This window comes from Phoca vitulina, unplaced genomic scaffold (assembly GCF_004348235.1).
Source record: "Phoca vitulina isolate PV1807 unplaced genomic scaffold, GSC_HSeal_1.0 scaffold35, whole genome shotgun sequence".
In the NCBI taxonomy this organism is placed as follows: Eukaryota; Metazoa; Chordata; class Mammalia; order Carnivora; family Phocidae; genus Phoca; species Phoca vitulina.
The window spans coordinates 17,217,348-17,234,710 of NW_022589738.1; the positions used below are offsets into that span (position 1 = coordinate 17,217,348).

At 35.2% G+C, this 17,363-nt stretch overlaps 1 protein-coding gene across 9 annotated transcripts in view; it reads left to right on the forward strand.

Moving 5' to 3' along the window:
* KDM6A (lysine demethylase 6A) overlaps positions 1-17,363 on the forward strand; it is a 204,283-nt gene that overhangs the window by 102,662 nt on the left and 84,258 nt on the right. For all 9 annotated transcript variants that reach the window (XM_032426664.1, XM_032426669.1, XM_032426663.1 and 6 more), the window contains 3 exons: positions 2,137-2,257; positions 11,983-12,037; positions 16,413-16,447. In XM_032426664.1, coding sequence (XP_032282555.1) covers positions 2,137-2,257; positions 11,983-12,037; positions 16,413-16,447 — 211 coding nt within the window. The remainder of the gene's footprint in view (positions 1-2,136; positions 2,258-11,982; positions 12,038-16,412; positions 16,448-17,363) is intronic.

Consider the following 17,363-nt stretch of genomic DNA (forward strand, 5'->3'; position numbering starts at 1 on the left):
AAATTTAGGGGTTCAGAGGAAAGGCCGGAAATAGAAAGTAAGACCAAGTAGGAAATAATTTCTCCCGAGGGCTTGCTACTGATGCTCTGTGTTCTCCTTACTGCTTTTCTCACATACCCTTCCTTAGTTTTTCTTCTTTTTTTCTCCTTTATTTCTTTTCTTTGCTGTCTTCCACTTCCCTTCTTTTTCTTTCATACCTTTGACTCAGGCCTGCCTGGGTTTTTTATTGGCATGTGTGGACATTGCTTAGTTCTGACCGTTCCACAAGAGAGTTGTCTGACCCATCTCATAAGTTAAGGTTCATTAGGATTTTATGAAGCATTACCCTCAATTTTTATTATAAAATATAACATTTTTAAAAATGTATAAACAGAAATATACATCTTAACATGTTATTTATAAAATAAACATTCATAACCATCATTTGGGTCAAGAAATAAAAAATTGCTATTAGCCCAAAAGCTTCCCCCAAACTCCTGCATACCCTTTCCCAATTGTATCATGTTTTAATTGGCCTCATTTACAGCTGCAGTTGTTCTCTTCCTAACCTTTTATATGCTGACCCCCATCCCCCAACAGTTGCCTGTTTTATTAGAAGATGGTAGCACTAGTCATGACCAGGAGAATAATAAAGGCTGAACTGTACCTCCTCCTATTAGAAAGCTTTGAGAATAGTACAGAGAGAATGTCTTAATAACATGCAGATAAGTATCTTGAAGTCTGAGAGAAATAGAAAGCTGCCTTTGAATGAGAGTGGTAATTTACACCAATTCTTTTCTGTCAGGTCTTTGACTCCCCTCTTCTGCCTGTACACATCAGATATTAAAACACATATACACCCACCCATTTAAAAAGCCATCTCACACATAGATCCCAGCCTCCTCTTCAGGAAGTAAGTATTTTACCAGGTATAAAAGTATCTGATGCCAGACCTATTGCCCCTGCCCCTCATGATCAACATTACCCTTTAGAACCCTTAATTTTAGAATAACCATGTACATAGTCCCACACAATTTTTTTGGAAAATAGATAATGCATGAATCAAAATAAAGTTACTTAAAAGACATGGGGGTATTGTGCTCGTTTTGTGGTATAATATTTTGAACTTTCTATATAAAAGATTGACTTTTCTTTTGGAATCCTCTGAGATTCTAAATAACCACCTTTAAGATAAGTAGAGGCAGAGAATAGTTGATAAAAAGCTTTGCAAAGAATATATTAGCTGGTACTTGGGATAAGTCTTAATTAAATACTGTAGAGAGATTTAAAATGACAACATATTGTTATATCTGCTGTTAGAATTTTCAGAATTCAAAGTAGACATTTTTCCTTGTCATGATTTTAATTTATTTTTTGTAGGTAGTATATTTACATGATCAAATTAAGGTGTATAAAAGTGTATTCAGTGAAAAGTGTTCCTTCCTTATGCTTGTTATTTGCTCTACTGGTAATCAAGACCATTTATAAAAGTTTAATTGTGAATTTGGGGCAAAAATAGACTGATAGACCAATGGAAAGTGATAGATGATAGAGAACCCAGAAACCCAGAACCTACATAAATAATGGACATTTGATTTAGGACAAAGTGGCACTGCAGAGCTGTGCTAAGAATGGGCTTTACTACAAATGATGCAGGGGCTGTTGGGTATCTGTGTGGAAAAAATGAAATCTGACTTCACACCATATAAAAATAAGGTACATATGAATTGTAAATCTAAACATGAAAGACAAAGTTTTAAATGACTTACTCTTACAGAATAGACTAGAAACAGGATTAATCTCTCCTCTTTAAAAAACAAAACTACCTGCCCCACCCCTCTTTCCCCTAGGAAATTCCAGAAACAATGAAATCAGTTATTTAAACTGAGAATTTTAAGCCATAAAATATTATTTGAACAATTGATTATACATTCATCTGATCTTCCTTTTCCCCTTTTGTATTAGATGATATACTTTCAATTATATAAAAGACCCAGGTGCCACTTCCCAGTCTTTTTTTTTTTTTTAAATAATACATTCACGTAACACATTTTCTTTAAAACCATATTGCATAAAGCAGAAGTTTTACTGTGCTACCAAGCAAAAATTCATGCAAGTGTTAAAAAGTTAAGATATCTTATGTCTATATTCTTTCAGGGCAATTAAAGCATTTCAGGAGGTGCTTTATGTTGATCCCAGCTTTTGTCGAGCCAAGGAAATTCATTTACGACTTGGGCTTATGTTCAAAGTGAATACAGACTATGAGTCTAGTTTAAAGGTAGGTTATTGGGTTTTTTCCAAGATACAATGTTTTCATTTTGTGCATTTTTGGGGGGGATGGGTTGTTGTTAAATATTAGAGCATTGAGAAATGTTGGAATTTATATTGGCACTTCAAAAGAAAATTTGAAAATTTAGGCGAAAGAACTGTTTTATCAGCTATGAACTGGAAGATACACAAGGTTGGGTTTCAGGGTACAAAGTAATTATGATCCTAAGACATAGGTAACTGATGATACCATTAAACTTTTTTTTTTTTTAAGTTTTAATTGAAGTCTGTCATCAGGAAAAGTTGAAGGTTTCAATCTCAGTTTGGACCTCTAAATCAGTCCACTATAAGCGATTGGCCAGCATAGAGGTCAGGTCCAGCTGCTTAACGGTGCTGTGTCTGTGATCCCATCCTGGCCTATTTATTTGCATGGATCTCACTAGAAATCTGTCGACCTCTACCAGCAGGGCACATGTCATGTCTAAATTATTAAAAAAGTATTCTCTGCAAGTCATTTGAATCCTGGTTTGTGAATATAAACATTGTTAGAAAAAGATAATATATTGTTGGTTAAATATTTTACTTACTATGGAAATTTGATATTTCTCAATTTTTTTTACTGAGTTTCTTGTGCCGTTTATGCCATCACTTTAGGTCTTACTGGGCTTTTCATGAAAATAGTGCTTTCTTGTGCAACAAGAGCATTGCTTTTTGAAGGATTAGAAGTTTTAGGAAAAGGTTTAAGTTCTTGTGAATTTAAGAGTATAATGGTTGCCATGTTCTAAATATCTCCATTGCAGATTATCTTGATCCTGAAGGGCGGGGAGGGAGATAAAGAATGATAAAGAGACTTTACAGTAGGTTGTAATTTGAATTTACTAATAAGGTACTACTGAAGGTTTTTTTTAAAAACTGTATTTAATTGTTCTAGAGTTTTAAAATAGACAGTTATGCAACTACTGTTCTATCTTTCATGAGTTTATAAAGAACAATGCTGATAATATGAAGGAGTGATATACAACCAAAAACACTAAAACAAGTATGTGAAGTATTTTGTTTACACAGTTGTCAAAGGTAAGTGCAGTTTGAGGAATTGGTGCCAAGGTAAAATTAGGTAGTGTGGAGAGTAAAGGATGCCTGGAAATTGCCAGATTTCCTCAAATATAGAGCAGCACTTCTCAGACAGTTGACCCTTGAACAACGTGGGGGTTATGGGCACCAACCCCCCCCATTTGAAAATCTGTGTGTAAGGACTCCTCAACAATGTAACTACTAATAACCTACTGTTGATTGGAAGCCTCACCTATAACCTAGAATTGCAATACATAGTTTGCATATGTATCATGTACTGTATTCTTACAATGAAGTAAGCTAGAGAAAAGGAAATGTTATTAAGAAAATCATAAGAAAGAGAAAATACATTGATGCAAAAAAAAACCCATATATAAGTGGGCCCATGGAGTTTAAACCTGTGTTCAAGAGTCAGCTGTATACTATGGAATGTGAGTGGATTTGAAATGGAAAATGCCACCTTGCATATTTTAACCTCCTCTTGGACATTCATAGTATATATTAGCTAACAAAGATTCTTAAAATGTCTAATAATACAAAATAAACTTACTTGATCATTTTAAAGTATTGTCACAATAGAACTATTATGTGTGGCGGACATGTTTTTGATAGCAGCTTGGTAAATGTTGCTCAGGAGATATATTTGAGTGGAAAAAATAATCAGATAATGTCCCATATTATAGAATTTGGCTATCTCTGAACATCAGTATAGTGGTGTCTTACATAATTCTGTGGATGCAGAGCTCTGTTTCTATGAAGGTGGCAATACTTAAAATCCTTTTTAATCAGGGGAAACAGTGTTGGACAGTGTTCCTGCTTACTCAAATTCAGTAGAGACTTCCTGTGTACAACTTTTGTTTGTTCAGGCATAAAGGCTAACAAACCTTCAAGTCATAGCAATTTTAGCAAAAAACTCTTTAAAAAAATAAAAAAAATTTGTTTTAAGTTAAGTACAGTCTTCTTGTTAAAATACTTGATAATCATCCTGATGTTTATTTCATTTGTGTGAACAGAGAAAAGAATTTTAGGAGTCCTTGCTATTTCTCTTCCCCATAACAAGAAGGTTGCCTTTGATTTTTATCTCATTTTGACGTCGGCTTTTTTTTAGGCTTCTCTCTCCATTACTCCTTGTCTGTTTTCAAAAGGAGAATTTTAGGCATCATCATTTTTAGTCAAGGAGGAGGTATTGCAAATGAAGGTAGGAATCGGAAGGAGTGATATGTCCCTTTCCCCTTAGATGGCCTCCAATTTTCCTAAAGTGGACTGGCTAGTACTTTAGTTTCATATGGATAGATGTGGAACCTCTGACTTTTCAACTACTGAAGCTGTTTCCTAGAAGCACATTTCTTGGTATAGATAACCAGAAACTTCAGAAACTCCCAACTGAAGCTGATTAAAATAACAATTTAAAAAAAGTAACTTGTATAATACATGTGAAGTATAGCCTTCCAGATTGGTTGATTCAGCTGATCCAAGGTTTCATCAAGGAATCATTTTCTTCTTTGTTCTGTGTTGGCTTATTCTTAAGGCTGGTTGCGAGGTACAATCAAAGTGAAATGTAGAAAACCCTAAAAGCCCCACCAAAAAACTATTAGAAGTAATAAATGAATTCAGTAAAGTTGCAGGGTACAATCAAAGTGAGATGATTCATTTTTCATGTCTCATATAAAAAGATATTTTAGAGTAGTGGTATAGGTGCTTAGTATAGTGCTGGCATATGGTAAGTGCTCAGTAAATATCCAATCATCATGTCATAAAGGAGAAAGATCTGACTTCCTGTTGATCTCTTCAACAATACTTCTCTTTGCATCTCATTGGCCAGAAATGAGCACTGGTCATTCTCAATTGATTCCTTATCAAAGATGTGGTTGTAGGTGTAGGCCCAGTTTTGGAGCAGGGCTCAATTCCCTAAATACACTGTTCTTGTCTGGTGGAGGAGTGAGGGGTGGGTAAAAAAAGAGTATTTTGGTGTGGGGTGGTGTGGGCAATCCGTCCATTATAGATCAGGTCTTCACCTCATTTTCTTTCCCTATGCTTGAAGAGGGATATAGCATCTACAGGTTTTCGATGATAAAATGCAGTTTATTTTCATAATAAATTTCTTATTTTCACCTACACATGAAATAGATTCCAGGTCCTCCTGTTTTATTTGTATCCCTGGTAATAACTTTTTTACCAAAATGTATCTCTCAAACAGATTCATTCTGTTTTGGTACTATGTAAACAGCTCTCAGAGCAAGCAAATTTGGTTTTAAAATTTGACCCTGCCATATGACTAATTGTGTGACCTTGGGCAAGATGCTTAACTCTTCTGATCCTCTTGTGTCTGTAGTACTCGAGTAACTGTCCCCACTCTACAAGATTGTTGTAAAGATTAAATTTATATACACACACAGATATATACGTACATATATATAGATATAGATATATGGAAGAATCTGACAAGTTTTTTTAGCCCCCTTTCTTAGTTCTCAGTTTGTCTGCTATATCTAAAACTCCTCAGTTTGGGACCAGTGTAGATACTGTTCGTGAAATCCATTTCCCATCCTAGAATTTAATACTTGTATTTTTGCTACTCTGCCCATCCTCAGAAATGTGAAGTTAATGCCCAGCTTACTTTCCAATGATACAGTTTTACTTTTCCATTAAATTGGCCAATAAAGATTTCATGTGCTTAGTGAGTGGTGGGGGTATCAATTCTTAATTTATTAACTAGTTTAATATTATCTGAACCAGAGTCCATTCCAGGGTGACATTTCTACATGGTATTTGTTGTTTTTCTTCCCTGCTTCAGATATATCCCCACCCCCCCCAGGGGGGTTTGGTTGCCTCTTTAACACCATATAATTAATTCAGAATTTTATTTCATTACTTTTTAATGGTGTTAATGATAATTGCTTACATTTGTTATATATTTGAGGCAGTGTATGATCATTACTTCAATAAAAGTACAATAATTTTGATAGTTTTATATAATGCCTCTAATTTTCACATCCTGGCAGACTCTTAATTATTTCCTTCATGGAAGGAAGGAAATGCAAAATAAGATGTAATAACACCCATATTCTTCAGTCAGTAATGCCAGTGCATCTATTTAATTTAGTGAAGATTATGTAGAAATTCTCCCTAATATTTACATATTTAAGTTTCCCTAGACTATGTCAACATTGGAACTTTTTTGGATTTTAAAGGTAAAGAGTGTGGCTTTTTAATGGGGACCTGTCGGTAATTGGCTGGATACCAATATAAGTTCCTTCATAATTTGGCATAGTAGAACCAGTGTTTTAAAATTTCTAGTCCGTTGTATACCTGTACTTTCGTAAAGTACAATAGAAATGAGTTGGGAGACTAGGTATGAGGACACTGTTACAGGAAAAAAGATGAGCAAGACCCGTGGGATAAATGGGTTCTCAGTGGATGGATGGATGAGAGGTAATACATTCTATAAATCTTAAGGAGTTAATTTATTAACTCATTCAGTGTGGAAATAGATTCCTCATTTATTGGCTTAATTCATTTTTTTTTTTTTAACTAAAGTAGGTGGAAAGGCTCTGAATGGCAATGAGTCCTTTGGGAGTATACTGAGTGGAAGTACCCGAGGGATATCAGATGTTGGTATAGACAGACAGAAGTCTGGAGCCATAAAGAAGGGCTGTGAAAAGAAGTAAGATTTTGAACATCTTTGAACGAAGTAAGATTCGTGAGATAGTGTCTTTTCTTTTACTTTTTTGTTAAGGGTACTTTTGGAGGACTCCAGATTGGAAACTTCTTTTTTGAGTGAAGATTGCCAGGATCCATTAGCTGTTAGTTACTGGTGTGCAGTAGAGTTTCTCCTCAAAACAGTTATAATAACCTTGTGTTACAGAGAATCAGAAGAACTTGAGTTTGAGGGCTTTGAAAGAACCTCAATCATATCAGCTTATCCAGCAGTGTGACACATAAGCCCTACTAGAACTTTCCACTTTCAGTTCTGTATTCTCATTTTCAGAGACCAAATCCCCGAAGTACCATCACATCCCTGGACCTTTCCCTAGTCTCATCCATTTATCATAGACTATTAGGTTTAGGAATGAAGTTGTTGGTTTTAATTCCTACTTTTAGAATTGTGGCAATCTGTAACAATGAAAAAGAAAAAATCACTTGACTTGGAAGAGTATACTACTTATCTTCCCTCTTCTCACTTAAAATGGTCCATAAAGCCCTCTTTCATAAGGGCTGTGTAAAAATAATTTTAAGTTGTTTCCTCAGCCTGAAGTACTACTTCTTTTCTTTTTCCCCTCATCTACATCTTTTGGATTCCGTTAGGGAATTGTCTTTTAAACTTCTAATAGAACATTCATTTCAGTGAGCAGTGCATTCAGTTTCGTAGATGCATAGCCATAGCACAGTGCCTGGTGTTGCCAACATTTTATTCCTAAAGGCTGTGTCTATACTAATTGAATAGAGACAACAGTATCGACTACACACACCTTGTCTAAATAGTCTGAAGTAAAGTTTTTGGGGGCAAGGACACAATTTAAAAACTAAAATAGTGGCATTTACCCCTGATTGTGCATTGGAATAACTTGTAGAACCTTTTTTTCTGGTTTACAGGATGTCAGCTCCAACCCACTGATTCAGAACATCCAAGATTGGATCTGGAATCCAAACATTGCTCTAAATTTTAATAACTTATGCACACATAAATAATTTGTTAATTACCCCCCCCAAAAAGTTATATCACTGCTTGTCTTCAGGATTGGGAATATAGTTGAAGGGTTCTACAATTGAAAAGATTCGTGAGATAATCACAGACTATACAGCTAGAAGTAAAACAGTTTAAAGAGAAAGTCTTGAAACCTGAGTTTTATATGTTAATTACATGAATATAGATTCTCCTCCTCCAGTTAGAAATCAAGTTCCTTAATTTATATAAAGCAAAATGCTATGAAGTTATTTTGAAATAAAAGCTTTTAAAACAAAAGGTGACTTTGGTAATAAAGATGTCAACAGAAATTATTATGAATAGATCCTTTTTGTTAAGTTGGACCAGAAGTGCTCTATAAAAGAAAATCACCGTAACATTAAAAAAATGTGTTTGGTAAATCTTGCTTGGAAATTAATTTTCTATAGAATGCTTTCTGCCTTGAGGTTTGTATGTAGTCTTTGAAGGGCAGAAGCCTCTACCACATAGTAACTATTTCACACAGCAATAGTCAGTTTCAGTACTGCAGTATTTCCATGTGAGGCACAGATGTTTCCTAGCTGCTTCTGTTGGTTGCAGGGATGGGGGCTGGATATTTTACCATGGTATTTTCGGATCCTGGGGGCTGATTATTATAATTGATAGTCATTTCTGCTGGCTTATATGTTAATAGGTACATCTATTTTGCATCTGGTTTAAATATGAGAAATCAAAATGAGGTCATGTCATCCCCACCCCAGTCCCTCATCTCCCTTCAGTTTACTGGGAAGTGTATCCTTGTTTTTCTTTATATGGGGTAGTTTTATGTGGCTTTTCTTAGTTTCTTATACTTAGTAATTATTCTGTAAGTTCCTTCATTCTCACATGCATGTTTTTGAATATGTACTCTGTTGCCAAGTAATTTTTCTATATTGTTGCTGTTTGGAAATGTTTAATATTTCATGATGTTGTGGATTTGAAATGATACATCAGTGGCTTCATTGGTGCTTTTAAGATTGATTAATACTTACATAAATCATGGTCCAGAATTGCTTCTGCCAGGTTTCATTGCAGGAGCTTGCATATTGATAGATGAAATGTAGTCTAGGCAATTCAAATTCTGCATCTCTCTGCTCTTTGTGAGACATCATTGTAATAGTAAAACTAAAATACTGCCATCTTGAAGACTTTCTTTGCAGGTCAGTTTGTATCCTTTGATGGCTCAGTTAGGAAACGTCTGTCTTCTCTTCTCTACATATGCCAACAGGATAGATGAGACTCAGAAATGTCGTACAGTTGGAATGTGTGGATACTGTGCTGCACTTTTTGTCCACAGGAAGACAAGTGGTTATAAAGCACGCTTTGCTTTCATAGTGCTCACTTTTTATTTTCTTTATTGAGGTATAGTTGACATACAATGTTATGTTAGATTCAGGTATACAAATACTCTTTAAAAGAGTCTGATTTCTGTTGCTGTGGTAGCACACTAAAGGGACGTTTGAGTGTATACATCCAGTCTGCTTAGAAGGCCAGGGGAGAATAAAGGCAGTTCTTTGTTGTTTTGTTTTGTTTCCTTTTAATAAAAGCAGTTCCAGTTCTTAAAGTGTTCAGATGTTGGATTTTTTTTTTTTTCCCACTTAGTCAGCCATGACAAATAACTTTCACTTTTGTTTCATTGACGGTTGTATTCCTAGTGCCTGCATTGTCTTAAGGGCATTATAGATACTTGACAAACATTTGTTGAATGGATTAAATATTTAATATTTAAGGGTCATAGTCATTTTGTTAGTGGTTTGCCCATTCAGAATATTACAGCCCTTACATTTTAAAGAATACTGCAAATGTAGGCTTGCCTCATTATGCTTGTGCATTACAGACATTCATGAAGGAATATGATGGCTACCATGTTCATGCCAAACGATGCCTTCTGATTTTTCTTTCACTGTAACACTGGGTAGCTGACATTAGTTTATTTTTGTTAATTGAGGGTTCTAGTTGTCCAAGTGCAGCTTTGTTCATTCTGTATTGAAATATAGTACTGAAAGCTTGCTAATGATTATTTCTCTTGATAAAGTCTTCTTGAGTTTATATCTAGTTGTCATTATGCATGTCAATTTTCAGTTTGTCCAGTAGTTATAAAAAATACAACTATTTAGATATTTGAATTGTGGTTAGGAACGAGCTTATTGTCAATTTTTAAAAAAGGGTTTATACTTTGGCTATTGATTACTTTTAATGATAAAATCTTGTAGGGACTCAGAAAATCTAAATGTACATATATGGAAATATTTTTTAGAAGAGTTCAGAGAGATTTACTTTTTTTATACTAAGGATTTTATGCCAACTCTAGTACTTGTTTTCTTCTTAGTTTATATACCAGGTTTAATGTTGATAAAGTAGATGGATGTCAAATGTTACCCAGTGTTCTTTTTTTTTTTAAAGATTTTATTTATTCATTTTAGACACAGAGATGCAGAGAGAGAGAGAGAGCATGAGCAGGGAGAGAGGCAGAGGGAGAGGGAGAAGCAGGCTCCCCGCTGAGCCAGGAGCCCGATGCGGGGCTCTATCCCAGGACCCCGGGATCATGACCTGAGCCGAAGGCAGACGCCCAACCATCTGAGCCACCCAGGCGCCCCTACCCAGTGTTTTTTTTTTTTTTTTTAAAGATTTTATTTATTCATTTGAGACACAGAGATACAGAGAGAGAGCATGAGCAGTGGGAGAGGCAGAGGGAGGGGGAGAAGCAGACTCCCCGCTGAGCCAGGAGCCCGATGTGGGGCTCGATCCCAGGACCCTGAGATCATGACCTGAGCTGAAGGCAGACGCTTAACCATCTGAGCCACCCAGGCACCCCACCTACCCAGTGTTCTTGATCGTGATTTGTGTTCTTAGAAATTAGTGTTATCCATTGAATTTTAACATGTATTTTTCAGGCAGGATGATAACGATGTTATTATACATGGATATTGTAAACTATTAGTGGTTGAATATTGCCTACACATATAATAGTACATGCATTCTAAAAAGATAATTATATTTCATAGATGAACTTCAACACAGGCTATTTGATGCATTCTTGGTAGTATTTCATAGTTTTAAAAGGCACCAAATACAGGGGCACCTAGGTGGCTTAGTTGGTTAAGCATCTGCCTTCGGCTCAGGTCATGATGTCAGGGTCCTGGGATCAAGCCCTGTGTCGGGCTCCCTGCTCAGCAGGGAGTTTGCTTCTCCTTCTCCCTCTCCCTCCCCCAGCTTGTTTTCTCTCTCTCTCTCTCTCTCACAAATAAATAAAATCTTAAAAAAAAAAAGAAGGCACCAAATACAATGATTATTGAAGAATCAGTAAGGGCAGATAGTTTTACCCTTTATTGTCATAGTATTTCATTTGTTTCTAAAGTTCATGTCTCATTTGAGATAAGCAGTGGTATTCTGACATTAATACCATTGAACTTTTACTTTGTTTTTAAAGTAATGATTATTTTTTAAATTTTTTTTTTAAAGATTTTATTTATTTATTTGACAGAGAGAGACACAGCGAGAGAGGGAGCACAAGTGGGGGGAGTGGGAGAGGGAGAAGCAGGCTTCCCGTGGATCAGGGAGCCCAATGCGGGGCTCGATCCCAGGACCCTGGGATCGTGACCTGAGCCGAAGGCAGACGCTTAACGACTGAGCCACCCAGGCGCCCCATGATTAAACTATTTAAACTGCTCTATAACTGATACTATTTACTTGAAGACTTTTTCTGAAGCTTTTTTCATATAAACAAAATTATACATAGGATAACTTGATTAAGTTAATTCTCCATTCTCAGCTGTCTCAAGAAAGTAACCCAACAGCCTGTTATCAGCAATAAATGTACAAAGTAATTCTAGTTGGTTGTCTAGTATGTTTTATTTGCATAGCGTAGTTTCATGATTATGTTAGACTTTACGTGCCTGAAAATTAAGACACATTTATATGACTGAATTTAGTGCACTGATTTTCTCATTCTTTTCTTGCAGCATTTTCAGTTAGCTTTGGTTGACTGCAATCCCTGCACTTTGTCCAATGCTGAAAGTAAGTATTTTTAAGTAATAGTTTTCTACATGTATTCAGATCACCTCATGGCACATAATTAGTAATGATGATGATGATGATGATGATAGTGAAAGTCCTGTGTAATTTTTCTTTTGGAATTGTTGGATCTAACTGTATTGGTTGCCATGGCTACTTGTACAAATGGAACATGTGAGACCAGTTATTGTGAACAGCCTGTGTCTAAAATAGATACGCCAGTGAACTGGGTTGTTGAATTAAAATTGTCTGCACTAATGAACAAGATTGATTATTTGTGCAATAATTATATTGTAGATGACTTGGGGGATTAAAAGCAGGGTTTGCCAGTCTTTAAGGAAAAATGCATATGCAAAGATTCTTAAGTGATAGCTCACTGATTCCTGCTGTGTGGTATTAAAATTATTGATAATTATGAAAACATTCTTTGAATTTTTTTATTCTACTTTTACATATCATATATAAAGTTTGAAGTGACATTTTTCAATTAAAGAATGTGAGAAATATGTTCTGCTACAGTGTTTTTTTTTCGGACAGTTATTTTCTGCTTCTGTGTATGTTTCTTTCCAAAAGCAGATTGGTTTATGATGTGTTTATCATAAGTAAGTGTTGGCATACTTAGTGTAATAGTAGCCAATAAAAGTTTTAAGGATATTCATTGGGTTCAAGCTGGATTTCTTTAAAACTTTCTTTCTTGAAAAATATGTATAAAAAGTTGAATCATTCTTAATGAAAATTTAAGGTCAAAGGATTCTAGGTTTGAGAAAGTATTTTGCTCTAAGTGACTCATGCTCTAACCCTAGAGGATGGCGTTAAGTGAAAATAGCGTCAGTGTTAAAAATGCCTAAGAAAATGATGGAATATATGAAAAGGTTATAGAAATTAGGATGTAACTTGCTATTACATGAATTATGACATGGTGTGGATTAAATCATCATCTAAACTGGACCAATTATCTCATACTGCTACTAGAGGCAATTTCCTGAGAAAACATAAAAGATTTCTATTTTCTTTAAATGAAACTGATCAGTGTATTTGCAGAATAAATGGTGGGAAGGTAACAAGTGCAGCAGTATTTTAGTTTCTAAGGTGAGGTTAGATTAGACAAAATTTAATGCATTGATACACTTCCATTAAAATCTTAATTTATACTTTTTCCTAATTATACAGGAATAAGAAAACAGCTCCTTTTCATTTGATTGATTATATCTAGTACCTTAAAGCAAACTCTCATAACTAATATGTCAGTTTGAATGATAACTTCTGAGGGATGTTTCATAAATGTCAAACTAAATATTTTGGTAAATCCTCATTTTATTCTAGCCTGTTGAGGTTAAATCTCAGTTGTAGGTCATTGCTCTTGCTTGAGAGGAAAACACCTACATCTGTAGAATGAGCACCATTGGGCAGAAAACTTCCTGTTGAACGTGAAGAGGATGATTTGAACCGTAATGAATACATCTTCAAGTTTACTATGTCTCTGTTGGTTGTTGAGAAAGGAAATAGGAGGGAGTGTGACCAACATCCTGTTTTGCCCAGGACTGAGGAGTTTGCCTGGACTCAGGACTTTCTGTGCTACAACGCTGGTTACTGTGATGGAAGGGAACATGCTTCATTTAGAGACATTAGGCCATTATAGTTCAGTTGATTTGGGTAGTTTATTTTAGGCTGTCTGCATGATTACATGATAACCACGGTAATGGCTAATGTCTCACAGAGCACTAACAAATGTAGACTACCTACTTTGAGCCAGACATTATTACAATTTAAGTACCAGGCTCTTATTATCTTTGCAAAGCTTATTTCTCTTTGAATTTTTAACGTCATCACCTATTTGTGTATGCCACAGACCTTGACTATTCTTTGAAATCTTACATATTACTTTGTGATACTACAAAGATCAGAAGATTATAGAAAGGATTAAGTAAGCTTTTAAAAAACATCTATATGAGATATTTCTCTTATGGCACAATTCATTTATGCAATTAAAAAGTAAGTAGATACACTTACTGCTTCTAGAGCTTTTTAAGAGGGATTAATTACAGTTGGTGTTTTAAAAGTAGAATTGTGGTGATGTGAGACTTCATTATATGATGGCCCCTTGTGATAAAATTGTTTTCTCTAGATTTAATTAATTCTTTTCATTCTAAAAATAATGTATAGTTTCTGAATAAAGTTTAATTTCAGAACCTTTTATAGCAGTATTTGTTAAAAATTTCCACTTTGAGACTTAGCCAAGTGGAGCTTTTTCTTAGTTGTATGGTTATGTTCCTCTTGAAGAGGACTTCTAAGAATTTAAATATGTGATAATTTTCACACTACAAAAGATGGCACTGTATTTAGTAATTCATTGCGTAGGAAAGCCCTAGATGGAGGGAGGGCCTAGGGACTGAGCTTGGAGGAAGTTTGGGGTGGTGGTAGGATGCTAGCTAGTTGCTGTTCTTTTCTTCTTTCTCACCTTTGTTAGAGAAGTAAGAAGATCAGGGGAAATGAGCATAGATTTTTCATCTCTTTCTCAGTCTCCTTCCATTGATGTAGTGAGGTAAGATTTGGAAATGGAATCTCAAGGGAGGGCTGTGTTGGAAAAGGGGAATGGAAAATAAAAGCCCTCAGCAGATACAGGCAGAGGGGATATCTATATATGTAGAACTTTTATTTATTTATTTATTTATTTATTTATTTATTTATTTATTTATTTAACAGAGAGAGACACAGCGAGAGAGGGAACACAAGCAGGGGGGAGTGGGAGAGGGAGAAGGAGAAGCAGGCTTCCAGCAGAGCAGGGAGCCCGATGCGGGGCTCGATCCCAGGACCCTGGGATCATGACCTGAGCCGAAGGCAGATGCTTAACGACTGAGCCACCCAGGCGCCCTATATATGTAGAGCTTTTATTGTTTTTATGTGTTTTTCACAAAAAGCTGATTGTAATCTTCTAAAGATATTTTTATTTTGCCTCGTCTCTGATTAAACATGTAATATTTAACGATTTATGGAGAGATGTAGTTTTACTTTTGATCTAAAAATGTTGTATTTTAAAGTTCATATATTTTGTTTTATTCTTTATGGTTATTTAGTTTAGTTCTTCCCAGATGCTAGTCTAGAACAGGTATAAGAATCTCTTGCAGAACTGATTTAAAAAGACAGCTTTCCAGGCCACGCTGCAGGCTCACTGAATCATAATCTCAGGAATCTCTATTTTTTTTTTTTTTAAAGATTTTATTTATTTATCTGACAGAGAGAGACAGGGAGGGAGAGTGGGAGTGAGAGAGGGAGAAGCAGGCTTCCCGCTGAGCAAGGAGCCCGAAATGAGGAAATGGGGCTTGATCTCAAGACCCTGGGATCATGACCTGAGCCAAAGCAGACGCATAACGACTGAGCCACCCAGGCGCCCCAGGAATCTCTATTTTTAACAAGCCTCCCAGGTGAATCTTACAGTTAGAGGAATGAATCAGTGAGAGAGTTAGTTCATGGTGCATCCAGCAGTGAATACTTGATGGTAGTCCTGTGGACCTTGTTTTTAAAGATCCACATCAACATTTTTGCATATAAATTTGAAAGGTGTAAATCCAGCTGGGAAATCCAGGTAGTTAGAACATTAAAAAGAGAGTTGTCATTGAAGAATGAAAATTATAGTATTGAAGTAGCTAGAATCCAATTTTGATTCCTGGTTCATTGTTGCTTTTGTTGAATCATTCATACTTTGGTGTTGGTATCAGGGAGAGCTGCAAACAAAAGCTAAAATATATTCTTACTTGATTTTCAAGACATATTTGTTAATCTTGGGACTGTTTACTATTCTTGCCTTCTAAGTGGTTTTTGACTTTTTTTTTCTTAATTCTGAAGAACCGATAGAGAAATGCAACAATTCATTTCCTCTGTATGTTATTTCCAGCATCATCCTGCTTTATGACTTTTTTATAAATGTTGTTATGAAATGTGGTATAAGGAATTAGAGGCTTTCTTTGGTTTTTATATGTTTTTTTATCATATATTGACTTTACTATATTTTATTGTCTTGGAACTCAGTTTTTAAATACCATGTTTTGAAATGCATAGATTATAGGAGTTTTCTATATTTGCTTCATCTTGCAGTTTTGAACTTTGTAAGGCGTATACTCACTTGCTATAGATTTTAATGTTCATTTTAATAATTACACTGACAAAATTTGATAGTGAGCAACAGTGAATACATGTGGCGTCTTATGTTGATGTTCTTTAGTGTGTTTGCTTGTATATTTTTTTATTAAAAATAAAAGTTATGTCTCGTTAAATCTGTATAGTGTAGATTGTGCTTATGTTTGACATTTTATATTCTTACTTAATTTACCCCAAACACTATTATATTGTTATTGATTTTTATTTTCCATCATCTTTGCAGTTCAATTTCACATTGCCCACTTATATGAAACCCAGGTAAGTGTTTTAACTTACCTTACTTAAAGTGATCACCCATATCATTGTAAGTAAAGTCAGACATACATAAAATTTAATGGGATTCTGGGCATTATCTCCTTCATGTATTTTATACTCATTAAATGTGATCAAGATTTTGTGTAGTGAAACAGTACTTGCTATGAATGAGGAAGTTTCATTTAATATGTTTTGCCTCTAAACTTGAACTATCTGCAGCCTTAAATGATTTAAGATTTCTCTTATTCTTGATGTGGAATGACTTTCTTTGCAAAATGTTCATAGATAGTTGTTATAACGCATTTTTTTAGTTTTACTTTTTCTTACAATTGAACTATCCCTTCCATGTGTCACCATTTGAAAGGCGTATTAGAGTTACCTCTTGATCTCAATCCTTTTAAGGTTGCTATACTTAAAAAAACCTTTTCAGTTTAATTTTAGAACATTTTGTTTTTGTGTATGGAAGATTTTGCTAAGTGTGTGATAAAAGGTATAACATATAGACATTTATTTTTGACCGTGGGATGGAAAATCAGTTATAAGTTGGTATGAGAGTAAAATATTAAATAGTAATCGGAGTTTACCTGAAACATAAATTTAATAACCACTTTTTGGGGAAAAAAAAATACTGTTAACGTTTGTACATATATTTTGTAAGGTCTCTTTAGTTTCAGGGCTATCATGGGGTGCTTGAAAAAATTAACATCGGATTCCTGGACACTTCATCTGCTGAGCCCCCCCCCCCCCCACATGTGTGCCCACTGAATAAGAATTTATGCACACTCAAGTTTGGATACCCTACTAATCTAGGGATTTTATCCACCTTGAGAAGATGCATATGAGAATTACATCACCTTGTGGATCAGAGTCTTTACCTGCCAGTGCTAATCCTAGCCTCCTGCCAACTGCTGGTTTTTGC